The sequence below is a fragment of the Gobius niger genome (genome assembly GCF_951799975.1).
Source record: "Gobius niger genome assembly, chromosome: 19".
Classification (NCBI taxonomy): Eukaryota; Metazoa; Chordata; class Actinopteri; order Gobiiformes; family Gobiidae; genus Gobius; species Gobius niger.
In genome coordinates, this window is record NC_136870.1 from 28,467,533 (window position 1) to 28,495,161 (window position 27,629).

General features: G+C 32.1%; 1 protein-coding gene across 1 annotated transcript; it reads right to left on the bottom strand.

Annotated features, from left to right (window-relative positions):
- Positions 1-10,462: 10,462 nt before the first annotated feature.
- LOC306978276 (neoverrucotoxin subunit alpha-like) lies at positions 10,463-27,525 on the bottom strand (the record flags this gene model as incomplete). The annotated part of the gene is made up of 2 exons (XM_079576799.1): positions 27,254-27,525; positions 10,463-11,865 (listed from the first exon to the last, which is right to left on the bottom strand). Exons 1-2 carry the CDS (start codon positions 27,342-27,344, stop codon positions 10,463-10,465), a joined length of 1,494 nt encoding a protein of 497 aa, XP_079432925.1. The 5' UTR covers positions 27,345-27,525.
- Positions 27,526-27,629: the final 104 nt, after the last annotated feature.

Genomic DNA, 27,629 nt, shown 5'->3' on the forward strand with positions numbered 1-27,629 from the left:
CAGCAAAAGGTAAACAGAACTGAAGATCCCTGTTTCTACACGGACTGGTTTTGGTGTCGCGCCCGTCCTCCTCCCCGAGGCTTTAATAAGTTAGAGGTGAGTTGTTTTTAATCGTGTCATTTTACCTACTTATTTAAACGCTTCAAACGTCCAGGCTCTAGAAACCACTCGCTGTCGGCTGTACGTGAGCATATCTTTGCTGGGATTCATATAGAGCCTTATACAAGCTACTCAGTTTTTTTAGACAGGATTTTATTTTGTGTTTTTAATAATGTAAGAACTGATCCAGTGCTGAGCCTCTAAATGAGGGCGTAAACTGATCAAATCAGGATTAAAGCACGTCACAACAAAGATTAAACCAAGAACCTGAGCTTCTTTAAAACCATGGGGTGCAGGTCATTCCTGTATAGTAGGAGTAGAACTGCAAACATATTATTACTAATGAATCATTAAGACAGACAGACGTCTTTCTGAATTGAGGAGAAGATCGAGGACATGGGATTTGGAGTTTGTCCACGACAAGACCGTAGATTCTTCACTCGACTGCATCAGCTCCAGGTTTGTCAGAGGGCTGCACAAGTTTGTACAAATATCTACTTGCAAAGGTATTGTGATTGCAGCCAGATTTTTGTCGTTTCGTTAATACAAAAAATTTGTAATTGTGTCCATGCAGGGCTGGACTGGCCATCGGGAGATTCGGGAGTTTTCCCGATGGGCCGACGTACTTTCGGGCCGGATGGTCCAATCACGCCGAAAAAAGGCCCATAATACCTTACACCGGCCCACAATTAACAGGAAAAGCCAGAAACTCTATCATTTCAGTTATGCAGTTACACAACTTCTCCACTCGTGGGATGTGACGCTTTTTATACTCCTCTAGTAGCGCTTTCTTGAGTCATGGTTCCCAGATAATCTGGTATAATGAGCGATGGGCCTCTGGGACATCACACTCATGCCCCTCACATTGTGAATATAAGAGGAAATAGTTTATTGTAACTCCCTCCAGGACCCACAGAACCTCAGACCTCTATTTTTATACATTTTAGACAAATGTTTGCAAAGAAGTGCATGCTGGGAGTTGGCCAGGTGACTCCGTCTTGCCCCTCGTCGTCAGTGCAGTTTGGAAATCTTGTTTCCATTGAAAGGATTTACAATGTTTGGCCTTTTTGGGATTTCTATCTTCACTCCAAACCTCCATAACTCCGTGGTGAGTTTTACCGTTTCATCTTGAATCTACAGTGCGATAATTTGGTTGGTTTTGAGAAGTTTATTTGTGTTGCAGTCGCGAGAGGAACTTCATTAACGGAACTCACATTTTAAGATTGTTAAGTCATTTTACAAAAGTTCCTTAAAGTTATAAATGAAAAGATGAAAGTGTTGAGTCTCTGAGGCGTGAGCTTGAATTCGGCAGAAACAAAATGCAACTATTGTCCTCGATTCGTAGCTTATACTGTTTTAGTTCAAGCCAAGGGTTTATTGTTTTGCTCATCACCTCGACTATTGCATTGAATATGACTTTTTTGTTTTTTTTTGGAGGGCCGGTCTTGACCCAAAAGTCCCGGGCCGATTTTTTTTGCCAGTCCAGCCCTTGTGTCCATGTAAAATAGATGAAATTGACATGACGTCTTCTATCCCTGAAGACACTAAAGTGCGCAGAGGTTTTGCCAAAGCTCTTTTGTACATGTTTAGTGGTGTTTAGAGGCACTGTTTGAAGGGAGGATGTGACAGACCACGCTTGTGTGCACGAGATGAGGAATTGTCTTTTCTTTACCTGTTGTTAATGATCATTACCTGGTACCCTGGTATATCCTGGAATAGTCACTTTTTTGATGACGTCTCTTGAAGTGTTGTGACCATCGAGCACAGCAGGTAAGATCACGTTAGGTTTTCAGCACAGTTCATTCACAACTGAGGCTTATCTCACAAAAAGACACACAACTCCACATTTACAGAAGACTAACACCAAACATATACTGTACATATGCAAACATCTAACCTTAAAGTCAATATCTAAAAAAATCGCATCAAACAAAGGCAGGAGCAGCTACATGAAACAGCAAAGAAAAGTGTGTCATCAAAATGCCTACATTTACAGAACGTCTTGTGTTTAAACTGAATCAAAAATGTTTTCCTCTCCTCACCAGCTTCTACCGGCAAAGACGCGACAACGAATGAAGATTTTGCATCATTATAAACACACGGCCACGGCTGGAAGTCTGATTCTACGTGTTTTGAAGAGAAACCGGACTTTCTTCCTGAGACTCTTGGTTGAAGGGGAAGTAGTGGATACGCTTCAGCCTCTTGAGATTTAGATTTTTTCAAATGTTTATGTCCATGATTTGCCATAAAAGGAAAAAAGCACTGGTGTCTTTCATGTTCATAATTATATGATTAATAGTCTGTTGTTTCTCTGACATGTCCCGAGCTTGTATGTCTGTGCATTAAGGGGCTCTGTACATTTCGGCCTAGATCAGGGGGGGGCAATTAATGTTCATCAGGGGCCACACGAGGAGCCTGAGTTGAGTCAGAGCCGCACCAACAATAACATAACATAACATAACATAACATAACATAACATAACATAACATAACATAACATAACATAACATAATTAATATAACATAACATAACATAACATAACATTATTAATATAACATAACATAACATAACATAACATAACATAACATAATTAATATAACATAACATAACATAACATAACATTATTAATATAACATAACATAACATAACATAACATAACATAACATAACATAACATAACATAATTAATATAACATAACATAACATAACATAACATTATTAATATAACATAACATAACATAACATAACATAACATAACATAACATAATTAATATAACATAACATAACATAACATAACATAATTAATATAATATAACATAACATAACATAACATAACATAACATAACATAATTAATATAATATAACATAACATAACATAACATAATATAACATAATATAACATAACATAACATAATTAATATAACATAATATAACATAACATAACATAATTAATATAACATAATATAACATAACATAACATAACATAATTAATAAAACATAACATAACATAATTAATATAACATAATATAACATAACATAATTAATATAACATAATATAACATAATATAACATAACATAACATAATTAATATAACATAATATAACATAACATAACATAACATAATATAACATAATATAACATAACATAACATAATTAATATAACATAATATAACATAATATAACATAATATAACATAATATAACATAATATAACATAACATAACATAATATAACATAACATAACATAATTAATATAACATAATATAACATAATATAACATAATATAACATAACATAACATAACATAACATAATTAATATAACATAATATAACATAATATAACATAATATAACATAACATAACATAACATAACATAATTAATATAACATAATATAACATAATATAACATAATATAACATAACATAACATAACATAACATAATTAATATAACATAACATAACATAACATAACATAATTAATATAATATAACATAACATAACATAACATAACATAACATAATTAATATAATATAACATAACATAACATAACATAATATAACATAATATAACATAACATAACATAATTAATATAACATAATATAACATAACATAACATAATTAATATAACATAATATAACATAACATAACATAACATAATTAATATAACATAACATAACATAATTAATATAACATAATATAACATAACATAATTAATATAACATAATATAACATAATATAACATAACATAACATAATTAATATAACATAATATAACATAACATAACATAACATAACATAACATAACATAACATAATATAACATAATATAACATAACATAACATAATTAATATAACATAATATAACATAATATAACATAATATAACATAATATAACATAACATAACATAATTAATATAACATAATATAACATAACATAACATAATTAATATAACATAATATAACATAATATAACATAATATAACATAATATAACATAACATAACATAACATAACATAATTAATATAACATAATATAACATAACATAATTAATATAACATAATATAACATAACATAACATAATATAACATAACATAATTAATATAACATAACATAACATAACATAATTAATATAACATAATATAACATAACATAACATAACATAATATAACATAACATAATTAATATAACATAATTAATATAACATAACATAACATAACATAATTAATATAACATAATATAACATAACATAACATAACATAATATAACATAACATAATTAATATAACATAATTAACATAACATAACATAACATAACATAACATAATATAATATAATATAATATAATATAACATAATTAATATAACATAATTAATATAACATAATATAATTAATATAACATAATTAATATAACATAACATAACATAACATAACATAACATAACATAATTAATATAACATAACATAACATAATATAACATAACATAACATAACATAACATAATATAATATAATATAACATAATTAATATAACATAATTAATATAACATAATATAATTAATATAACATAATTAATATAACATAACATAACATAACATAACATAACATAATTAACATAACATAACATAACATAACATAACATAACATAACATAACATAACATAATATAATATAACATAATATAATTAATATAACATAATTAATATAACATAACATAACATAACATAACATAACATAATATAACATAACATAACATAACATAACATAATATAACATAACATAATTAATATAACATAATTAATATAACATAATATAACATAACATAACATAACATAATATAACATAACATAATTAATATAACATAACATAACATAACATAACATAACATAACATAACATAACATAACATAACATAATATAATATAATATAATATAACATAATATAATTAATATAACATAATTAATATAACATAACATAACATAACATAACATAATATAACATAACATAACATAACATAACATAATATAACATAACATAATTAATATAACATAATTAATATAACATAATATAACATAACATAACATAACATAATATAACATAACATAACATAACATAACATAACATAACATAACATAACATAACATAACATAACATAATATAATATAATATAATATAACATAACATAACATAACATAACATAACATAACATAACATAATTAACATAACATAACATAACATAACATAACATAACATAACATAACATAATATAATATATGGGAGTGAATCGCCGGGTCCATAAACAAAAGCTCCAAAATAAAAACATGTTTTTATTGGGAAAATACATTGAGGATTTTCTTTCAATAATAATGAGCCCGACAGGACTGTGGCCTCATAGAAACACTCACACTTATTGCACTTTACCAGCCTGTGTCACAAGTCTCTGCAACACTATAGTCAATGTTCATTCACTCCTCACTCCGTGGCAGTAAGCTACTATTCTAGCCACAGCTGCCCAGGGGCAGACTGTCCATTTCCCACTTGAGAGTCACACAATGTGTTGTTTCCCAATGTCCAGGATCCTCGGCGTCTCGACCACTTCGGACGTCACTCGCGTCATCACGGCGCCGCCAAGTGGTTCCATTTCACCTGGACCTCTCGCCCCCTCGCAGCTCCACTCCTCCGTCTGGCTCATTTACGAAGGATACAGCTGTGGATCCTCCGCTGAAATTACCCATGATGCACTGCAGCATAGTTTCTTTTCTTTTCTCGCAAAACTTTATTAGTTTGAACTCACTTTAAACAAGTTTTGTTACACATAAACAGTTTCCTGGCCTCTGTTGTTCATAAAACAGTTGTTTTAATGAGCACAGATGGACATTTGATTATATGATCTGACACGTGACCTGACCAGACGCTCCGGAGGCCGTTCCATCTGAGCTCGAGGGCGGCGGAGAGAGAGGACACTCTGGAGGAGCCGCTCCGGAGGCCGTTCCATCTGAGCTCAGAGGCGGCGGAGAGAGAGAGGACGCTCTGGAGGAGCCGCTCCGGAGGCCGTTCCATCTGAGCTCAGAGGCGGCGGAGAGAGGACGCTCTGGAGGAGCCGCTCCGGAGGCCGTTCCATCTGAGCTCAGAGGCGGCGGAGAGAGGACACTCTGGAGGAGCCGCTCCGGAGGCCGTTCCATCTGAGCTCAGAGGCGGCGGAGAGAGGACACTCTGGAGGAGCCGCTCCGGAGGCCGTTCCATCTGAGCTCAAAGGCGGCGGAGAGAGAGGACGCTCTGGAGGAGCCGCTCCGGAGGCCGTTCCATCTGAGCTCAAAGGCGGCGGAGAGAGAGGACGCTCTGGAGGAGCCGCTCCGGAGGCCGTTCCATCTGAGCTCAAAGGCGGCGGAGAGAGAGGACACTCTGGAGGAGCCGCTCCGGAGGCCGTTCCATCTGAGCTCAGAGGCGGCGTAGAGAGAGAGGACGCTCTGGAGGAGCCGCTCCGGAGGCCGTTCCATCTGAGCTCAGAGGCGGCGGAGAGAGAGGACGCTCTGGAGGAGCCGCTCCGGAGGCCGTTCCATCTGAGCTCAGAGGCGGCGGAGAGAGGACGCTCTGGAGGAGCCGCTCCGGAGGCCGTTCCATCTGAGCTCAAAGGCGGCGGAGAGAGAGGACACTCTGGAGGAGCCGCTCCGGAGGCCGTTCCATCTGAGCTCGAGGGCGGCGGAGAGAGGACACTCTGGAGGAGCCGCTCCGGAGGCCGTTCCATCTGAGCTCGAGGGCGGCGGAGAGAGAGAGGACGCTCTGGAGGAGCCGCTCCGGAGGCCGTTCCATCTGAGCTCAGAGGCGGCGGAGAGAGAGAGGACACTCTGGAGGAGCCGCTCCGGAGGCCGTTCCATCTGAGCTCAGAGGCGGCGGAGAGAGAGGACGCTCTGGAGGAGCCGCCACCGAGGACGTCAACGCAGTGGCCAAACGGAGGACGGATCCTCGCAACTGGGAAACAGCCAATGTGTTGCTTATATCCTGATTTCTTATGATGTCAGTGCCCTCTGCTGGACACCTGTGGTATTCTTTCCTTTTACTCTTATTTAATCTGCCCCCTAGTGGCTGGAGTGAGCATTCTGGTCATTTAAAGATTATCCTAACTCCGCACAGGATTGGGCTCGAGACTTACTTTTTTTTAAAAATACTTAGGAATTTATGCTCTACAAGTTGTGGGCCGGACTGAATCATCTCGTGGGCCCGATGTGGCCCGCGGGCCGTATTTTGCCCAGGTCTGGCCTGATCTTTGGTTACCAAGGAAACCACGTTATGGTGGAAAAAGTTCAAATGAATGGCCATCCGAAATAATTTGGCTAATTGTTCATATCTACCTTATTAATCTGCTGATGTAACTAGTTCTGCTGTTTCTTTGATGTGAAACACACACGTGTTAAGGACGTCAACCCGAGCTCGTGTAACAGTCACTTTTGCCTGTGCAATGTTGGTGTGGCTCCACAGGGTGGCGCCCCTTCCATTTATACACACAACAGAGCATCTGCTAACAGGAAATAATGTGATTCAGTAAAATGACAAGACGTATTTGTGACGTAAACATCGTTTTCATATTTTATAAATGTTATTAATAATTTAGCTACGTTTAAGGCTGGTTTATAGTGATTTTATTCATGTTTACAGCCCTAATCTCTAAACATAACATGGCAACGACAGAACTTCAAATATGGCGGCAAAGGACGCACAGATGCAGGCAGGGGTTCATGGGAAATGTAGTTTATGGTTCATTTTTAATTTTGCCATTTTTTCACTATACATTTATTAAAAATAAAATGAATGGTGCTCATGTTGATCAATACATAATATAACACATATGTAATCGTTATGCCAATATTACACCATTAAATATGTTCACTCATATTTCTTTTTTCTAATGTAAATAATAAACAGCGCCCCCTAGTTTCAAATGCTCTTGTATTAACAATCAGGTCAAAACTAATCCAGCAAAATGTAGTTTATGAGTCAAAACAAGACTTAAAAATGCAAATAACTGAAAGTATCTGATCTGCACTCTCGCCTCTTACTGTAATGGATTCATTTTATGTTGATGTTTTTATTTGATTGTATTTGTTTTTCTTATATTTTATGCTGCTTTAACTGTGAAGCACTTTGAATTGCCTTGTGCATGAATTGTGCTCTACATATGAATGAATGAATGAATAATCTTTTTTCGGACCATAAACAAAACATAAAAGCACAAACTCATACGAACTCAAAACACAACCTGCCGTGATCGTGGCAGATGAGCTCAGTTTCAGACGTGCAGCTCAACACATTTACGTCTTAGTACAAACTATTTAGTTTTACCTTTTGCACCTTTGAAATGAGGCTGTTCCGGAAAGGAGTGGGGGGAGTAAACACTTATTTAGTCCCGCCCCTTTTAAGTACTGTCAGTCTCTTTTCCTATTTACTTTTTAGGCTTCCTTAAAACAATAATTTGAGCTCTGTGATCTAAATCAAGTTGTCATATACAGTGTGAAAACTCCCTACCATCAACATCAGGTTTACAACATATGTATATGAATGTCAATGGTAAATATTGATGCAGTACACCTTTTGACCACCAGCGTCAAATTGGGGGCGCTGTTTCACTCCTTTCACAAAGTTAAGGAAACACTGTTGTGGTGTCTTGGTGTTTTATCAATTACAGAGTGTTGTAGCATCAACTTTCACAGTTTTTCAACTTTTATTGCAAAGGTTGTTACATCAACATCAGTATATGTTAAAAATTGACTTATAAAAGAATTGATGCTGAACTGACACTTTCAAAATACTTTAATGTGGCATTTTCTTTGAGTTAACCTCTTAACTCCCGCCTGAACCGAGGGGATATTTTTTCCTCACGTCATCAGATTTTTTTTCCATCATTTTTTTGTTGGGCATTCAACTCATTTTTGTCATTTTTTGTCACATTTTTGTCATTTTTTGTCATTTTTTGTCATTTTTTTGTCACATTTTTGTCATTTTTTGTCACATTTTTGCCATTTTTTGTCACATTTTTGTCATTTTTTTGTCATTTTTTTGTCATTTTTTGTCATTTTTTGGTCATTTTTTGTCACATTTTTGTCACATTTTGTCATTTTTTTGTCCTTTTTTTGTCATTTTTTGTCACATTTTTGTCACATTTTTGTCATTTTTTTGTCCTTTTTTCGTCAATTTTTTGTCATTTTTTGTCATTTTTTGGTCATTTTTTGTCACATTTTTGTCACATTTTTGTCATTTTTTTGTCATTTTTTGTCATTTTTTGTCATTTTTTATCACATTTTTTTTCATTTTTTCGTCAATTTTTTGTCATTTTTTTTCATTTTTTGTCATTTTTTGTCACATTTTTGTAATTGTTTTTGTCATTTTTTGTCACATTTTTGTCATTTTTTTTGTCACATTTTTGTCCTGTTTTCGTCAATTTTTTGTCATTTTTTGTCATTTTTTGTCATTTTTTGTCACATTTTTGTAATTTTTTTGTCATTTTTTGTCATTTTTTGTCCTTTTTTCGTCAATTTTTTGTCATTTTTTGTCATTTTTTGTCATTTTTTGTCATTTTTTGTCATTTTTTGTCACATTTTTGTCATTTTTTCGTCAATTTTTTGTCATTTTTTTGTCATTTTTTGTCATTTTTTGTCACATTTTTGTAATTTTTTCGTCATTTTTTTGTCCATTTTTTTCGTCACTTTTTGTCAATGTTTTCTCACTTTTTTCTCACATTTCCATCATTGTTTTTGTCTCAGAATGAGGTAAAGTTGCTGTAGGTGCTGCAGATACAGGTGTTTTTTTTTTTAGCACTAAATGCTACAATTGGCATAGCTACCATTTGTTTTAATATAGCATGTTATTTGCAGTTATATGTGTTTTTCGTGCTTGACATCGCTGTGTTTGGCCCGCGACTCACAGGCCTAGACGTAGTTCTCATTAGATCTGAAACATGAAGGTTCTTTTGCTCCAGGACGGTGAAGTTTCTGACGTCGATGTGAAGGTTCTGTCTGTAAATATGTAAAGAAAGAGTCCAGGCTGGAGATCGGAGAAAAGCTTTAATGGCATCAGTGCAGGAATCACACACATGAAAGCAGATCAGAGTCGTAATAAATGAACCAAAATCCAAAGTTATCGCCTTTAACAACTGAACAATGAAACAGATGAAAATCAAAAGAATCAGGTCGAAGGTTCTGGTTTGATGAGAGCGCAGGATCATCTGATTATAACCTCTACTCACTCACAGAAGGTTCTTTCATTTCTTTTATTTAATGGTTTATTTGGTCGGGGCAGACTCCACACAGAATCGAACAGGACCTTCTGGCTGTGAAGCACTAACCACTGTGCCACCGGGGAGCTCTTCAGTGGGTTTGACTGAAGCTACACCTGGACCCCGTTCCTGTATTGGTAAATGGCAGAACCCGTGAAGCGTGTGTCGTTCACGGCCGTGATGAAGACGCCGTCACTCTCATCACTGTGGTTCTTCTGCTCCTCTGCGCTCTCCCTCATCTCTTTCAACACCTCGTCGTCGTAGAACCAGGGATCTGCTGCTGACGGTCCTCTGGGCGGCTCATAAGACTTCCTCGTCTTCAGAGCGCTCAGGTACTGGACCATCTCCTCCAGCTGAGCGTCTGTGGTCTCCAGAGACGTGAAGGCGTAGCAAAGACGCTCTTCATCTCCTGGAGCCAACACATGATCATCTACCTCCGCCTGAGTGGACTTCACTGGGACTCCCTTCATTATGTCTAAGATGGACTGGACCACATTGACCTCCCTCTCCTTGTCCTGCAGCCACTGGGTGAGTTTGTCCTGACTGAACGGGGACTTGTGTCTGTCCTCAAAGAGTCCTCTGAGGACGCTCTCTGGGACTGTCCCCTCTCGAATGGCAGGACATAGCTCTGCCATCTGCCTCTGCAGCTCTGCACTGTAATACTGACACAGTTTGTGGAACTTGTGCAGCGGCTGCTGAAGCTGAGGGAACTTCCCCACTGCACTGACAGACAGACAGTCATTACACCTCATGGTGATGCTGTCCAGCTCCTCCAGAGTGTCCTCAGCCTCGAACACTAAGCCCACACTGATGTGTCGCACCAGCCTGGCTGCTTTAGCGCTCACCTGTTTCAGGGGCATCATCCAGACTCTCACTGGGACTGTGTTCTCTCCATGTTCCCCCAGCAGCTGGGTCATGTCCCTGTAGGTCTGCATGGCCTCTGGTAAAGTGGCAGGATTGTGCTCCAGAAGGAAGTCTGAGTAGAACTTCACTTTGAGCTGTTTCACCACAGACTTTTGTTCTTCTGTGAGGTCTTTCTCATAATCAACGTGAACTGAGAAGAAAAGGAGGTTGATGACGACTTGAACTTTCAAAGAGAACTCTTTGACCTCACTGGCCTGGAGTATCTGACTGTCGAACACAAAGAAAGCACTCCCCCCGTACTCTATCGCTGTGACCACATGTGTGGCCAGGCCTGACCCCATCACGTCCCTGTTCTGGACGTTCTCCCTGTCTCCAGCCGTGAGCGACAGCTGCTCAAAGTGAGTGGTGGCTTTGTACTGCAGAGTCACCCTGCTCTGGTTCTTAAACTGACGCTTATCGTGGAGATACTTGGCTGAACCTTCTCCCTCCACAAAGCCACACAGGACACTGGCTCTGAGCGAGGCCTGAAGCTGCAGCAGAGTCGCCTTCGCTTCAGTGGAGTCTGAGGCCGACATCCTGAAGTCACTGTAGGGCTGAAGGCTCCTCCGGGTCATGGACTGTAGGGCTGCAGAATCCCACAGAGCGCTGCCTGAAACCAGAGAGAACATCAGTCACACCCTCTGACCCCCCCCTGCCTGAAACCAGAGAGAACATCAGCCACACGGTCTGACCCCCCCCTGCCTGAAACCAGAGAGAACATCAGTCACATGGTCTGACCCCCCCCCCACAGAGCACTGCCTGAAACCAGAGAGAACATCAGCCACATGGTCTGACCCCCCCCTGCCTGAAACCAGAGAGAACATCAGCCACATGGTCTGACCCCCCCCACAGAGGAGCTGCCTGAAACCAGAGAGAACATCAGCCTCACGGTCTGACCCCCCCCCTGCCTGAAACCAGAGAGAACATCAGCCCCAAGGTCTGAGTTCCTGTATGTATAACAGTGTATTATAGTTCCTGTATGTATAACAGTGTATTATAGTTCCTGTATGTATAACAGTGTATTATAGTTCCTGTATGTATAACAGTGTATTATAGTTCCTGTATGTATAACAGTATATTATAGTTCCTGTATGTATAACAGTGTATTATAGTTCCTGTATGTATAACAGTATATTATAGTTCCTGTATGTATAACAGTATATTATAGTTCCTGTATGTATAACAGTATATTATAGTTCCTGTATAACAGTGTATTATAGTTCCTGTATGTATAACAGTATATTATAGTTCCTGTATGTATAACAGTATATTATAGTTCCTGTATGTATAACAGTATATTATAGTTCCTGTATGTATAACAGTATATTATAGTTCCTGTATGTATAACAGTATATTATAGTTCCTGTATGTATAACAGTATATTATAGTTCCTGTATAACAGTGTATTATAGTTCCTGTATGTATAACAGTATATTATAGTTCCTGTATGTATAACAGTATATTATAGTTCCTGTATGTATAACAGTGTATTATAGTTCCTGTAAAACAGTATATTATAGTTCCTGTATAACAGTATATTATAGTTCCTGTATGTATAACAGTGTATTATAGTTCCTGTATGTATAACAGTGTATTATAGTTCCTGTATGTATAACAGTATATTATAGTTCCTGTATGTATAACAGTATATTATAGTTCCTGTATAACAGTATATTATAGTTCCTGTATAACAGTGTATTATAGTTCCTGTATGTATAACAGTGTATTATAGTTCCTGTATAACAGTATATTATAGTTCCTGTATGTATAACAGTATATTATAGTTCCTGTATGTATAACAGTGTATTATAGTTCCTGTATGTATAACAGTGTATTATAGTTCCTGTATGTATAACAGTATATTATAGTTCCTGTATGTATAACAGTGTATTATAGTTCCTGTATAACAGTGTATTATAGTTCCTGTATGTATAACAGTATATTATAGTTCCTGTATGTATAACAGTATATTATAGTTCCTGTATGTATAACAGTGTATTATAGTTCCTGTATGTATAACAGTGTATTATAGTTCCTGTATGTATAACAGTATATTATAGTTCCTGTATAACAGTGTATTATAGTTCCTGTATGTATAACAGTGTATTATAGTTCCTGTATAACAGTATATTATAGTTCCTGTATAACAGTATATTATAGTTCCTGTATGTATAACAGTATATTATAGTTCCTGTATAACAGTGTATTATAGTTCCTGTATGTATAACAGTATATTATAGTTCCTGTATAACAGTATATTATAGTTCCTGTATAACAGTATATTATAGTTCCTGTATAACAGTATATTATAGTTCCTGTATGTACAACAGTATATTATAGTTCCTGTATGTACAACAGTGTATTATAGTTCCTGTATGTATAACAGTGTATTATAGTTCCTGTATGTATAACAGTATATTATAGTTCCTGTATGTATAACAGTGTATTATAGTTCCTGTACGTATAACAGTATATTATAGTTCCTGTATGTATAACAGTATATTATAGTTCCTGTATGTATAACAGTATATTATAGTTCCTGTATGTATAACAGTATATTATAGTTCCTGTATGTATAACAGTGTATTATAGTTCCTGTATAACAGTATATTATAGTTCCTGTATGTATAACAGTATATTATAGTTCCTGTATGTATAACAGTATATTATAGTTCCTGTATGTATAACAGTATATTATAGTTCCTGTATAACAGTATATTATAGTTCCTGTATGTATAACAGTGTATTATAGTTCCTGTATAACAGTATATTATAGTTCCTGTATGTATAACAGTGTATTATAGTTCCTGTATGTATAACAGTGTAATATAGTTCCTGTATGTTTAACAGTGTATTATAGTTCCTGTATAACAGTGTATTATAGTTCCTGTATAACAGTGTATTATAGTTCCTGTATGTGTAACAGTGTATTATAGTTCCTGTATAACAGTGTATTATAGTTCCTGTATAACAGTGTATTATAGTTCCTGTATGTATAACAGTGTATTATAGTTCCTGTATGTATAACAGTGTATTATAGTTCCTGTATGTATAACAGTGTATTATAGTTCCTGTATGTGTAACAGTGTATTATAGTTCCTGTATAACAGTGTATTATAGTTCCTGTATAACAGTGTATTATAGTTCCTGTATGTATAACAGTGTATTATAGTTCCTGTATGTATAACAGTGTATTATAGTTCCTGTATGTATAACAGTGTATTATAGTTCCTGTATGTATAACAGTGTATTATAGTTCCTGTATGTATAACAGTATATTATAGTTCCTGTATGTATAACAGTATATTATAGTTCCTGTATGTATAACAGTATATTATAGTTCCTGTATGTATAACAGTATATTATAGTTCCTGTATAACAGTATATTATAGTTCCTGTATAACAGTGTATTATAGTTCCTGTATGTATAACAGTGTATTATAGTTCCTGTATAACAGTATATTATAGTTCCTGTATGTATAACAGTATATTATAGTTCCTTTATGTATAACAGTGTATTATAGTTCCTGTATGTATGACAGTGTATTATAGTTCCTGTATAACAGTATATTATAGTTCCTGTATGTATAACAGTATATTATAGTTCCTGTATGTATAACAGTGTATTATAGTTCCTGTATGTATAACAGTGTATTATAGTTCCTGTATAACAGTGTATTATAGTTCCTGTATGTATAACAGTGTATTATAGTTCCTGTATGTATAACAGTGTATTATAGTTCCTGTATAACAGTATATTATAGTTCCTGTATGTATAACAGTATATTATAGTTCCTTTATGTATAACAGTGTATTATAGTTCCTGTATGTATGACAGTGTATTATAGTTCCTGTATAACAGTATATTATAGTTCCTGTATGTATAACAGTATATTATAGTTCCTGTATGTATAACAGTGTATTATAGTTCCTGTATAACAGTATATTATAGTTCCTGTATGTATAACAGTGTATTATAGTTCCTGTATGTATAACAGTGTATTATAGTTCCTGTATAACAGTGTATTATAGTTCCTGTATGTATAACAATGTATTATAGTTCCTGTATGTATAACAGTGTATTATAGTTCCTGTATGTATAACAGTGTATTATAGTACCTGTATAACAGTATATTATAGTTCCTGTATGTATAACAGTATATTATAGTTCCTGTATGTATAATAGTGTATTATAGTTCCTGTATGTATAACAGTGTATTATAGTTCCTGTATAACAGTATATTATAGTTCCTGTATGTATAACAGTGTATTATAGTTCCTGTATGTATAACAGTGTATTATAGTTCCTGTATAACAGTATATTATAGTTCCTGTATGTATAACAGTATATTATAGTTCCTGTATAACAGTGTATTATAGTTCCTGTATGTATAACAGTGTATTATAGTTCCTGTATGTATAACAGTATATTATAGTTCCTGTATAACAGTGTATTATAGTTCCTGTATGTATAACAGTGTATTATAGTTCCTGTATAATAGTGTATTATAGTTCCTGTATGTATAACAGTGTATTATAGTTCCTGTATGTATAACAGTATATTATAGTTCCTGTATGTATAACAGTGTATTATAGTTCCTGTATGTATAACAGTATATCATAGTTCCTGTATGTATAACAGTGTATTATAGTTCCTGTATGTATAACAGTATATCATAGTTCCTGTATAACAGTGTATTATAGTTCCTGTATGTATAACAGTGTATTATAGTTCCTGTATAACAGTATATTATAGTTCCTGTATGTATAACAGTATATTATAGTTCCTGTATGTATAACAGTGTATTATAGTTCCTGTATGTATAACAGTATATTATAGTTCCTGTATGTATAACAGTGTATTATAGTTCCTGTATGTATAACAGTATATTATAGTTCCTGTATAACAGTGTATTATAGTTCCTGTATGTATAACAGTGTATTATAGTTCCTGTATGTATAACAGTGTATTATAGTTCCTGTATAACAGTATATTATAGTTCCTGTATGTATAATAGTATATTATAGTTCCTGTATAACAGTATATTATAGTTCCTGTATAACAGTATATTATAGTTCCTGTATGTATAACAGTATATTATAGTTCCTGTATAACAGTATATTATAGTTCCTGTATAACAGTATATTATAGTTCCTGTATGTATAACAGTATATTATAGTTCCTGTATGTATAACAGTGTACTATAGTTCCTGTATGTATAACAGTGTATTATAGTTCCTGTATGTATAACAGTATATTATAGTTCCTGTATGTATAACAGTATATTATAGTTCCTGTATAACAGTGTATTATAGTTCCTGTATGTATAACAGTATATTATAGTTCCTGTATGTATAACAGTGTACTATAGTTCCTGTATAACAGTATATTATAGTTCCTGTATGTATAACAGTGTATTATAGTTCCTGTATGTATAACAGTGTAATATAGTTCCTGTATGTATAACAGTGTATTATAGTTCCTGTATAACAGTGTATTATAGTTCCTGTATAACAGTGTATTATAGTTCCTGTATAACAGTATATTATAGTTCCTGTATAACAGTGTATTATAGTTCCTGTATGTGTAACAGTGTATTATAGTTCCTGTATAACAGTGTATTATAGTTCCTGTATAACAGTATATTATAGTTCCTGTATAACAGTGTATTATAGTTCCTGTATGTATAACAGTGTATTATAGTTCCTGTATGTATAACAGTGTATTATAGTTCCTGTATGTATAACAGTATATTATAGTTCCTGTATAACAGTATATTATAGTTCCTGTATGTATAACAGTATATTATAGTTCCTGTATGTATAACAGTATATTATAGTTCCTGTATAACAGTATATTATAGTTCCTGTATGTATAACAGTGTATTATAGTTCCTGTATAACAGTATATTATAGTTCCTGTATGTATAACAGTATATTATAGTTCCTGTATAACAGTATATTATAGTTCCTGTATGTATAACAGTGTATTATAGTTCCTGTATGTATAACAGTGTATTATAGTTCCTGTATAACAGTATATTATAGTTCCTGTATGTATAACAGTATATTATAGTTCCTGTATGTATAACAGTGTATTATAGTTCCTGTATGTATAACAGTATATTATAGTTCCTTTATGTATAACAGTGTATTATAGTTCCTGTATGTATGACAGTGTATTATAGTTCCTGTATAACAGTATATTATAGTTCCTGTATGTATAACAGTATATTATAGTTCCTGTATGTATAACAGTGTATTATAGTTCCTGTATGTATAACAGTGTATTATAGTTCCTGTATAACAGTGTATTATAGTTCCTGTATGTATAACAGTGTATTATAGTTCCTGTATAACAGTGTATTATAGTTCCTGTATGTATAACAGTGTATTATAGTTCCTGTATGTATAACAGTGTATTATAGTTCCTGTATAACAGTATATTATAGTTCCTGTATGTATAACAGTATATTATAGTTCCTTTATGTATAACAGTGTATTATAGTTCCTGTATGTATGACAGTGTATTATAGTTCCTGTATAACAGTATATTATAGTTCCTGTATGTATAACAGTGTATTATAGTTCCTGTATGTATAACAGTGTATTATAGTTCCTGTATGTATAACAGTATATTATAGTTCCTGTATGTATAACAGTGTATTATAGTTCCTGTATGTATAACAGTGTATTATAGTTCCTGTATAACAGTGTATTATAGTTCCTGTATGTATAACAATGTATTATAGTTCCTGTATGTATAACAGTGTATTATAGTTCCTGTATGTATAACAGTGTATTATAGTTCCTGTATGTATAACAGTATATTATAGTTCCTGTATGTATAACAGTGTATTATAGTTCCTGTATGTATAACAGTATATTATAGTTCCTGTATGTATAACAGTATATTATAGTTCCTGTATGTATAACAGTATATTATAGTTCCTGTATAACAGTGTATTATAGTTCCTGTATGTATAACAGTATATTATAGTTCCTGTATGTATAACAGTATATTATAGTTCCTGTATGTATAACAGTATATTATAGTTCCTGTATGTATAACAGTATATTATAGTTCCTGTATGTATAACAGTATATTATAGTTCCTGTATGTATAACAGTATATTATAGTTCCTGTATAACAGTGTATTATAGTTCCTGTATGTATAACAGTATATTATAGTTCCTGTATGTATAACAGTATATTATAGTTCCTGTATGTATAACAGTGTATTATAGTTCCTGTAAAACAGTATATTATAGTTCCTGTATAACAGTATATTATAGTTCCTGTATGTATAACAGTGTATTATAGTTCCTGTATGTATAACAGTGTATTATAGTTCCTGTATGTATAACAGTATATTATAGTTCCTGTATGTATAACAGTATATTATAGTTCCTGTATAACAGTATATTATAGTTCCTGTATAACAGTGTATTATAGTTCCTGTATGTATAACAGTGTATTATAGTTCCTGTATAACAGTATATTATAGTTCCTGTATGTATAACAGTATATTATAGTTCCTGTATGTATAACAGTGTATTATAGTTCCTGTATGTATAACAGTGTATTATAGTTCCTGTATGTATAACAGTATATTATAGTTCCTGTATGTATAACAGTATATTATAGTTCCTGTATGTATAACAGTGTATTATAGTTCCTGTATGTATAACAGTGTATTATAGTTCCTGTATGTATAACAGTTTATTATAGTTCCTGTATAACAGTGTATTATAGTTCCTGTATGTATAACAGTGTATTATAGTTCCTGTATAACAGTATATTATAGTTCCTGTATAACAGTATATTATAGTTCCTGTATGTATAACAGTATATTATAGTTCCTGTATAACAGTGTATTATAGTTCCTGTATGTATAACAGTATATTATAGTTCCTGTATAACAGTATATTATAGTTCCTGTATAACAGTATATTATAGTTCCTGTATAACAGTATATTATAGTTCCTGTATGTACAACAGTATATTATAGTTCCTGTATGTACAACAGTGTATTATAGTTCCTGTATGTATAACAGTGTATTATAGTTCCTGTATGTATAACAGTATATTATAGTTCCTGTACGTATAACAGTGTATTATAGTTCCTGTACGTATAACAGTATATTATAGTTCCTGTATGTATAACAGTATATTATAGTTCCTGTATGTATAACAGTATATTATAGTTCCTGTATGTATAACAGTATATTATAGTTCCTGTATGTATAACAGTGTATTATAGTTCCTGTATAACAGTATATTATAGTTCCTGTATGTATAACAGTATATTATAGTTCCTGTATGTATAACAGTATATTATAGTTCCTGTATGTATAACAGTATATTATAGTTCCTGTATAACAGTATATTATAGTTCCTGTATGTATAACAGTGTATTATAGTTCCTGTATAACAGTATATTATAGTTCCTGTATGTATAACAGTGTATTATAGTTCCTGTATGTATAACAGTGTAATATAGTTCCTGTATGTATAACAGTGTATTATAGTTCCTGTATAACAGTGTATTATAGTTCCTGTATAACAGTGTATTATAGTTCCTGTATGTGTAACAGTGTATTATAGTTCCTGTATAACAGTGTATTATAGTTCCTGTATAACAGTGTATTATAGTTCCTGTATGTATAACAGTGTATTATAGTTCCTGTATGTATAACAGTGTATTATAGTTCCTGTATGTATAACAGTGTATTATAGTTCCTGTATGTGTAACAGTGTATTATAGTTCCTGTATAACAGTGTATTATAGTTCCTGTATAACAGTGTATTATAGTTCCTGTATGTATAACAGTGTATTATAGTTCCTGTATGTATAACAGTGTATTATAGTTCCTGTATGTATAACAGTGTATTATAGTTCCTGTATGTATAACAGTGTATTATAGTTCCTGTATGTATAACAGTATATTATAGTTCCTGTATGTATAACAGTATATTATAGTTCCTGTATGTATAACAGTATATTATAGTTCCTGTATGTATAACAGTATATTATAGTTCCTGTATAACAGTATATTATAGTTCCTGTATAACAGTGTATTATAGTTCCTGTATGTATAACAGTGTATTATAGTTCCTGTATAACAGTATATTATAGTTCCTGTATGTATAACAGTATATTATAGTTCCTGTATGTATAACAGTGTATTATAGTTCCTGTATGTATAACAGTGTATTATAGTTCCTGTATAACAGTGTATTATAGTTCCTGTATGTATAACAGTGTATTATAGTTCCTGTATGTATAACAGTGTATTATAGTTCCTGTATAACAGTATATTATAGTTCCTGTATGTATAACAGTATATTATAGTTCCTTTATGTATAACAGTGTATTATAGTTCCTGTATGTATGACAGTGTATTATAGTTCCTGTATAACAGTATATTATAGTTCCTGTATGTATAACAGTATATTATAGTTCCTGTATGTATAACAGTGTATTATAGTTCCTGTATGTATAACAGTGTATTATAGTTCCTGTATAACAGTGTATTATAGTTCCTGTATGTATAACAATGTATTATAGTTCCTGTATGTATAACAGTGTATTATAGTTCCTGTATGTATAACAGTGTATTATAGTACCTGTATAACAGTATATTATAGTTCCTGTATGTATAACAGTATATTATAGTTCCTGTATGTATAATAGTGTATTATAGTTCCTGTATGTATAACAGTGTATTATAGTTCCTGTATAACAGTATATTATAGTTCCTGTATGTATAACAGTGTATTATAGTTCCTGTATGTATAACAGTGTATTATAGTTCCTGTATAACAGTATATTATAGTTCCTGTATGTATAACAGTATATTATAGTTCCTGTATAACAGTGTATTATAGTTCCTGTATGTATAACAGTGTATTATAGTTCCTGTATGTATAACAGTATATTATAGTTCCTGTATAACAGTGTATTATAGTTCCTGTATGTATAACAGTGTATTATAGTTCCTGTATAATAGTGTATTATAGTTCCTGTATGTATAACAGTGTATTATAGTTCCTGTATGTATAACAGTATATTATAGTTCCTGTATGTATAACAGTGTATTATAGTTCCTGTATGTATAACAGTATATCATAGTTCCTGTATGTATAACAGTGTATTATAGTTCCTGTATGTATAACAGTATATCATAGTTCCTGTATAACAGTGTATTATAGTTCCTGTATGTATAACAGTGTATTATAGTTCCTGTATAACAGTATATTATAGTTCCTGTATGTATAACAGTATATTATAGTTCCTGTATGTATAACAGTGTATTATAGTTCCTGTATGTATAACAGTATATTATAGTTCCTGTATGTATAACAGTGTATTATAGTTCCTGTATGTATAACAGTATATTATAGTTCCTGTATAACAGTGTATTATAGTTCCTGTATGTATAACAGTGTATTATAGTTCCTGTATGTATAACAGTGTATTATAGTTCCTGTATAACAGTATATTATAGTTCCTGTATGTATAATAGTATATTATAGTTCCTGTATAACAGTATATTATAGTTCCTGTATAACAGTGTATTATAGTTCCTGTATGTATAACAGTATATTATAGTTCCTGTATGTATAACAGTATATTATAGTTCCTGTATAACAGTATATTATAGTTCCTGTATAACAGTATATTATAGTTCCTGTATGTATAACAGTATATTATAGTTCCTGTATGTATAACAGTGTACTATAGTTCCTGTATGTATAACAGTGTATTATAGTTCCTGTATGTATAACAGTATATTATAGTTCCTGTATGTATAACAGTATATTATAGTTCCTGTATAACAGTGTATTATAGTTCCTGTATGTATAACAGTATATTATAGTTCCTGTATGTATAACAGTGTACTATAGTTCCTGTATAACAGTATATTATAGTTCCTGTATGTATAACAGTGTATTATAGTTCCTGTATGTATAACAGTGTAATATAGTTCCTGTATGTATAACAGTGTATTATAGTTCCTGTATAACAGTGTATTATAGTTCCTGTATAACAGTGTATTATAGTTCCTGTATAACAGTATATTATAGTTCCTGTATAACAGTGTATTATAGTTCCTGTATGTGTAACAGTGTATTATAGTTCCTGTATAACAGTGTATTATAGTTCCTGTATAACAGTATATTATAGTTCCTGTATAACAGTGTATTATAGTTCCTGTATGTATAACAGTGTATTATAGTTCCTGTATGTATAACAGTGTATTATAGTTCCTGTATGTATAACAGTATATTATAGTTCCTGTATAACAGTATATTATAGTTCCTGTATGTATAACAGTATATTATAGTTCCTGTATGTATAACAGTATATTATAGTTCCTGTATAACAGTATATTATAGTTCCTGTATGTATAACAGTGTATTATAGTTCCTGTATAACAGTATATTATAGTTCCTGTATGTATAACAGTATATTATAGTTCCTGTATAACAGTATATTATAGTTCCTGTATGTATAACAGTGTATTATAGTTCCTGTATGTATAACAGTGTATTATAGTTCCTGTATAACAGTATATTATAGTTCCTGTATGTATAACAGTATATTATAGTTCCTGTATGTATAACAGTGTATTATAGTTCCTGTATGTATAACAGTATATTATAGTTCCTTTATGTATAACAGTGTATTATAGTTCCTGTATGTATGACAGTGTATTATAGTTCCTGTATAACAGTATATTATAGTTCCTGTATGTATAACAGTATATTATAGTTCCTGTATGTATAACAGTGTATTATAGTTCCTGTATGTATAACAGTGTATTATAGTTCCTGTATAACAGTGTATTATAGTTCCTGTATGTATAACAGTGTATTATAGTTCCTGTATGTATAACAGTATATTATAGTTCCTGTATAACAGTGTATTATAGTTCCTGTATAACAGTATATTATAGTTCCTGTATGTATAACAGTATATTATAGTTCCTTTATGTATAACAGTGTATTATAGTTCCTGTATGTATGACAGTGTATTATAGTTCCTGTATAACAGTATATTATAGTTCCTGTATGTATAACAGTGTATTATAGTTCCTGTATGTATAACAGTGTATTATAGTTCCTGTATGTATAACAGTATATTATAGTTCCTGTATGTATAACAGTGTATTATAGTTCCTGTATGTATAACAGTGTATTATAGTTCCTGTATAACAGTGTATTATAGTTCCTGTATGTATAACAATGTATTATAGTTACTGTATGTATAACAGTGTATTATAGTTCCTGTATGTATAACAGTGTATTATAGTACCAGTATAACAGTATATTATAGTTCCTGTATGTATAACAGTATATTATAGTTCCTGTATGTATAACAGTGTATTATAGTTCCTGTATAACAGTATATTATAGTTCCTGTATGTATAACAGTGTATTATAGTTCCTGTATGTATAACAGTGTATTATAGTTCCTGTATAACAGTATATTATAGTTCCTGTATGTATAACAGTATATTATAGTTCCTGTATAACAGTGTATTATAGTTCCTGTATGTATAACAGTGTATTATAGTTCCTGTATGTATAACAGTATATTATAGTTCCTGTATAACAGTGTATTATAGTTCCTGTATGTATAACAGTGTATTATAGTTCCTGTATGTATAACAGTATATTATAGTTCCTGTATGTATAACAGTGTATTATAGTTCCTGTATGTATAACAGTATATTATAGTTCCTGTATGTATAACAGTGTATTATAGTTCCTGTATGTATAACAGTATATTATAGTTCCTGTATGTATAACAGTGTATTATAGTTCCTGTATAACAGTATATTATAGTTCCTGTATGTATAACAGTGTATTATAGTTCCTGTATGTATAACAGTATATTATAGTTCCTGTATAACAGTGTATTATAGTTCCTGTATGTATAACAGTGTATTATAGTTCCTGTATGTATAACAGTGTATTATAGTTCCTGTATAACAGTATATTATAGTTCCTGTATGTATAACAGTATATTATAGTTCCTGTATAACAGTATATTATAGTTCCTGTATGTATAACAGTGTATTATAGTTCCTGTATAACAGTATATTATAGTTCCTGTATGTATAACAGTATATTATAGTTCCTGTATAACAGTATATTATAGTTCCTGTATAACAGTATATTATAGTTCCTGTATGTATAACAGTGTATTATAGTTCCTGTATAACAGTATATTATAGTTCCTGTATAACAGTGTATTATAGTTCCTGTATGTATAACAGTATATTATAGTTCCTGTATGTATAACAGTATAGTTCCTGTATAACAGTATATTATAGTTCCTGTATAACAGTATATTATAGTTCCTGTATAACAGTGTATTATAGTTCCTGTATGTATAACAGTATATTATAGTTCCTGTATGTATAACAGTATATTATAGTTCCTGTATAACAGTATATTATAGTTCCTGTATGTATAACAGTATATTATAGTTCCTGTATGTATAACAGTGTATTATAGTTCCTGTATGTATAACAGTGTATTATAGTTCCTGTATGTATAACAGTATATTATAGTTCCTGTATAACAGTATATTATAGTTCTTGTATAACAGTATATTATAGTTCCTGTATGTATAACAGTGTATTATAGTTCCTGTATGTATAACAGTATATTATAGTTCCTGTATGTATAACAGTGTATTATAGTTCCTGTAGGTATAACAGTATATTATAGTTCCTGTATGTATAACAGTGTATTATAGTTCCTGTATGTATAACAGTATATTATAGTTCCTGTATAACAGTGTATTATAGTTCCTGTATGTATAACAGTGTATTATAGTTCCTGTATAACAGTGTATTATAGTTCCTGTATGTATAACAGTGTATTATAGTTCCTGTATGTATAACAGTGTATTATAGTTCCTGTATGTATAACAGTGTATTATAGTTCCTGTATGTATAACAGTATATTATAGTTCCTGTATGTATAACAGTATATTATAGTTCCTGTATAACAGTGTATTATAGTTCCTGTATGTATAACAGTGTATTATAGTTCCTGTATGTATAACAGTATATTATAGTTCCTGTATGTATAACAGTGTATTATAGTTCCTGTATGTATAACAGTATATTATAGTTCCTGTATGTATAACAGTGTATTATAGTTCCTGTATGTATAACAGTATATTATAGTTCCTGTATGTATAACAGTGTATTATAGTTCCTGTATAACAGTATATTATAGTTCCTGTATGTATAACAGTGTATTATAGTTCCTGTATGTATAACAGTATATTATAGTTCCTGTATAACAGTGTATTATAGTTCCTGTATGTATAACAGTATATTATAGTTCCTGTATAACAGTATATTATAGTTCCTGTATGTATAACAGTGTATTATAGTTCCTGTATGTATAACAGTATATTATAGTTCCTGTATAACAGTATATTATAGTTCCTGTATGTATAACAGTGTATTATAGTTCCTGTATAACAGTATATTATAGTTCCTGTATGTATAACAGTATATTATAGTTCCTGTATGTATAACAGTATATTATAGTTCCTGTATAACAGTATATTATAGTTCCTGTATAACAGTATATTATAGTTCCTGTATGTATAACAGTATATTATAGTTCCTGTATGTATAACAGTGTATTATAGTTCCTGTATGTATAACAGTGTATTATAGTTCCTGTATGTATAACAGTATATTATAGTTCCTGTATAACAGTATATTATAGTTCTTGTATAACAGTATATTATAGTTCCTGTATGTATAACAGTGTATTATAGTTCCTGTATGTATAACAGTATATTATAGTTCCTGTATGTATAACAGTATATTATAGTTCCTGTATGTATAACAGTGTATTATAGTTCCTGTAGGTATAACAGTATATTATAGTTCCTGTATGTATAACAGTGTATTATAGTTCCTGTATGTATAACAGTATATTATAGTTCCTGTATAACAGTGTATTATAGTTCCTGTATGTATAACAGTATATTATAGTTCCTGTATAACAGTGTATTATAGTTCCTGTATGTATAACAGTGTATTATAGTTCCTGTATAACAGTATATTATAGTTCCTGTATGTATAACAGTGTATTATAGTTCCTGTATAACAGTATATTATAGTTCCTGTATGTATAACAGTGTATTATAGTTCCTGTATAACAGTGTATTATAGTTCCTGTATGTATAACAGTGTATTATAGTTCCTGTATAACAGTGTATTATAGTTCCTCTATAACAGTGTAATATAGTTCCTGTATGTATAACAGTGTATTATAGTTCCTGTATAACAGTGTATTATAGTTCCTGTATGTATAACAGTGTATTATAGTTCCTGTATAACAGTGTATTATAGTTCCTCTATAACAGTGTAATATAGTTCCTGTATGTATAACAGTGTATTATAGTTCCTGTATAACAGTGTATTATAGTTCCTGTATAACAGTATATTATAGTTCCTGTATAACAGTATATTAGAGTTCCTGTATGTATAACAGTGTATTATAGTTCCTGTATGTATAACAGTGTATTATAGTTCCTGTATAACAGTGTATTATAGTTCCTGTATGTATAACAGTATATTATAGTTCCTGTATAACAGTATATTATAGTTCCTGTATGTATAACAGTATATTATAGTTCCTGTATGTGTAACAGTGTATTATAGTTCCTGTATGTATAACAGTATATTATAGTTCCTGTATAACAGTATATTATAGTTCCTGTATGTATAACAGTGTATTATAGTTCCTGTATAACAGTGTATTATAGTTCCTGTATGTATAACAGTGTATTATAGTTCCTGTATGTATAACAGTATATTATAGTTCCTGTATGTATAACAGTATATTATAGTTCCTGTATAACAGTGTATTATAGTTCCTGTATAACAGTATATTATAGTTCCTGTATAACAGTGTATTATAGTTCCTGTATGTATCACTACGAGCTCACCTTGTAGGAGCCGGTCCGTCCGAGCGTCGTACAACATCCCCAGTTTGAACGGACGACCGAGAGCCGCGACGGTCACCTGATCAGAGCCCATTTCACCAAACCGGAGCGGAGTCTGGCAGAGACCGGAGCGGAGTCTGGTAGAGACCGGAGCGGAGTCTGGTAGAGACCGGAGCAGAGTCTTGTAGAGACCGGAGCAGAGTCTTGTAGAGACCGGAGCAGAGTCTGGCAGAGACCGGAGCAGAGTCTGGTAGAGACCGGAGCAGAGTCTTGTAGAGACCGGAGCGGAGTCTGGCAGAGACCGGAGCAGAGTCTGGCAGAGACCGGAGCGGAGTCTGGCAGAGACCGGAGCGGAGTCTGGCAGAGACCGGAGCGGAGT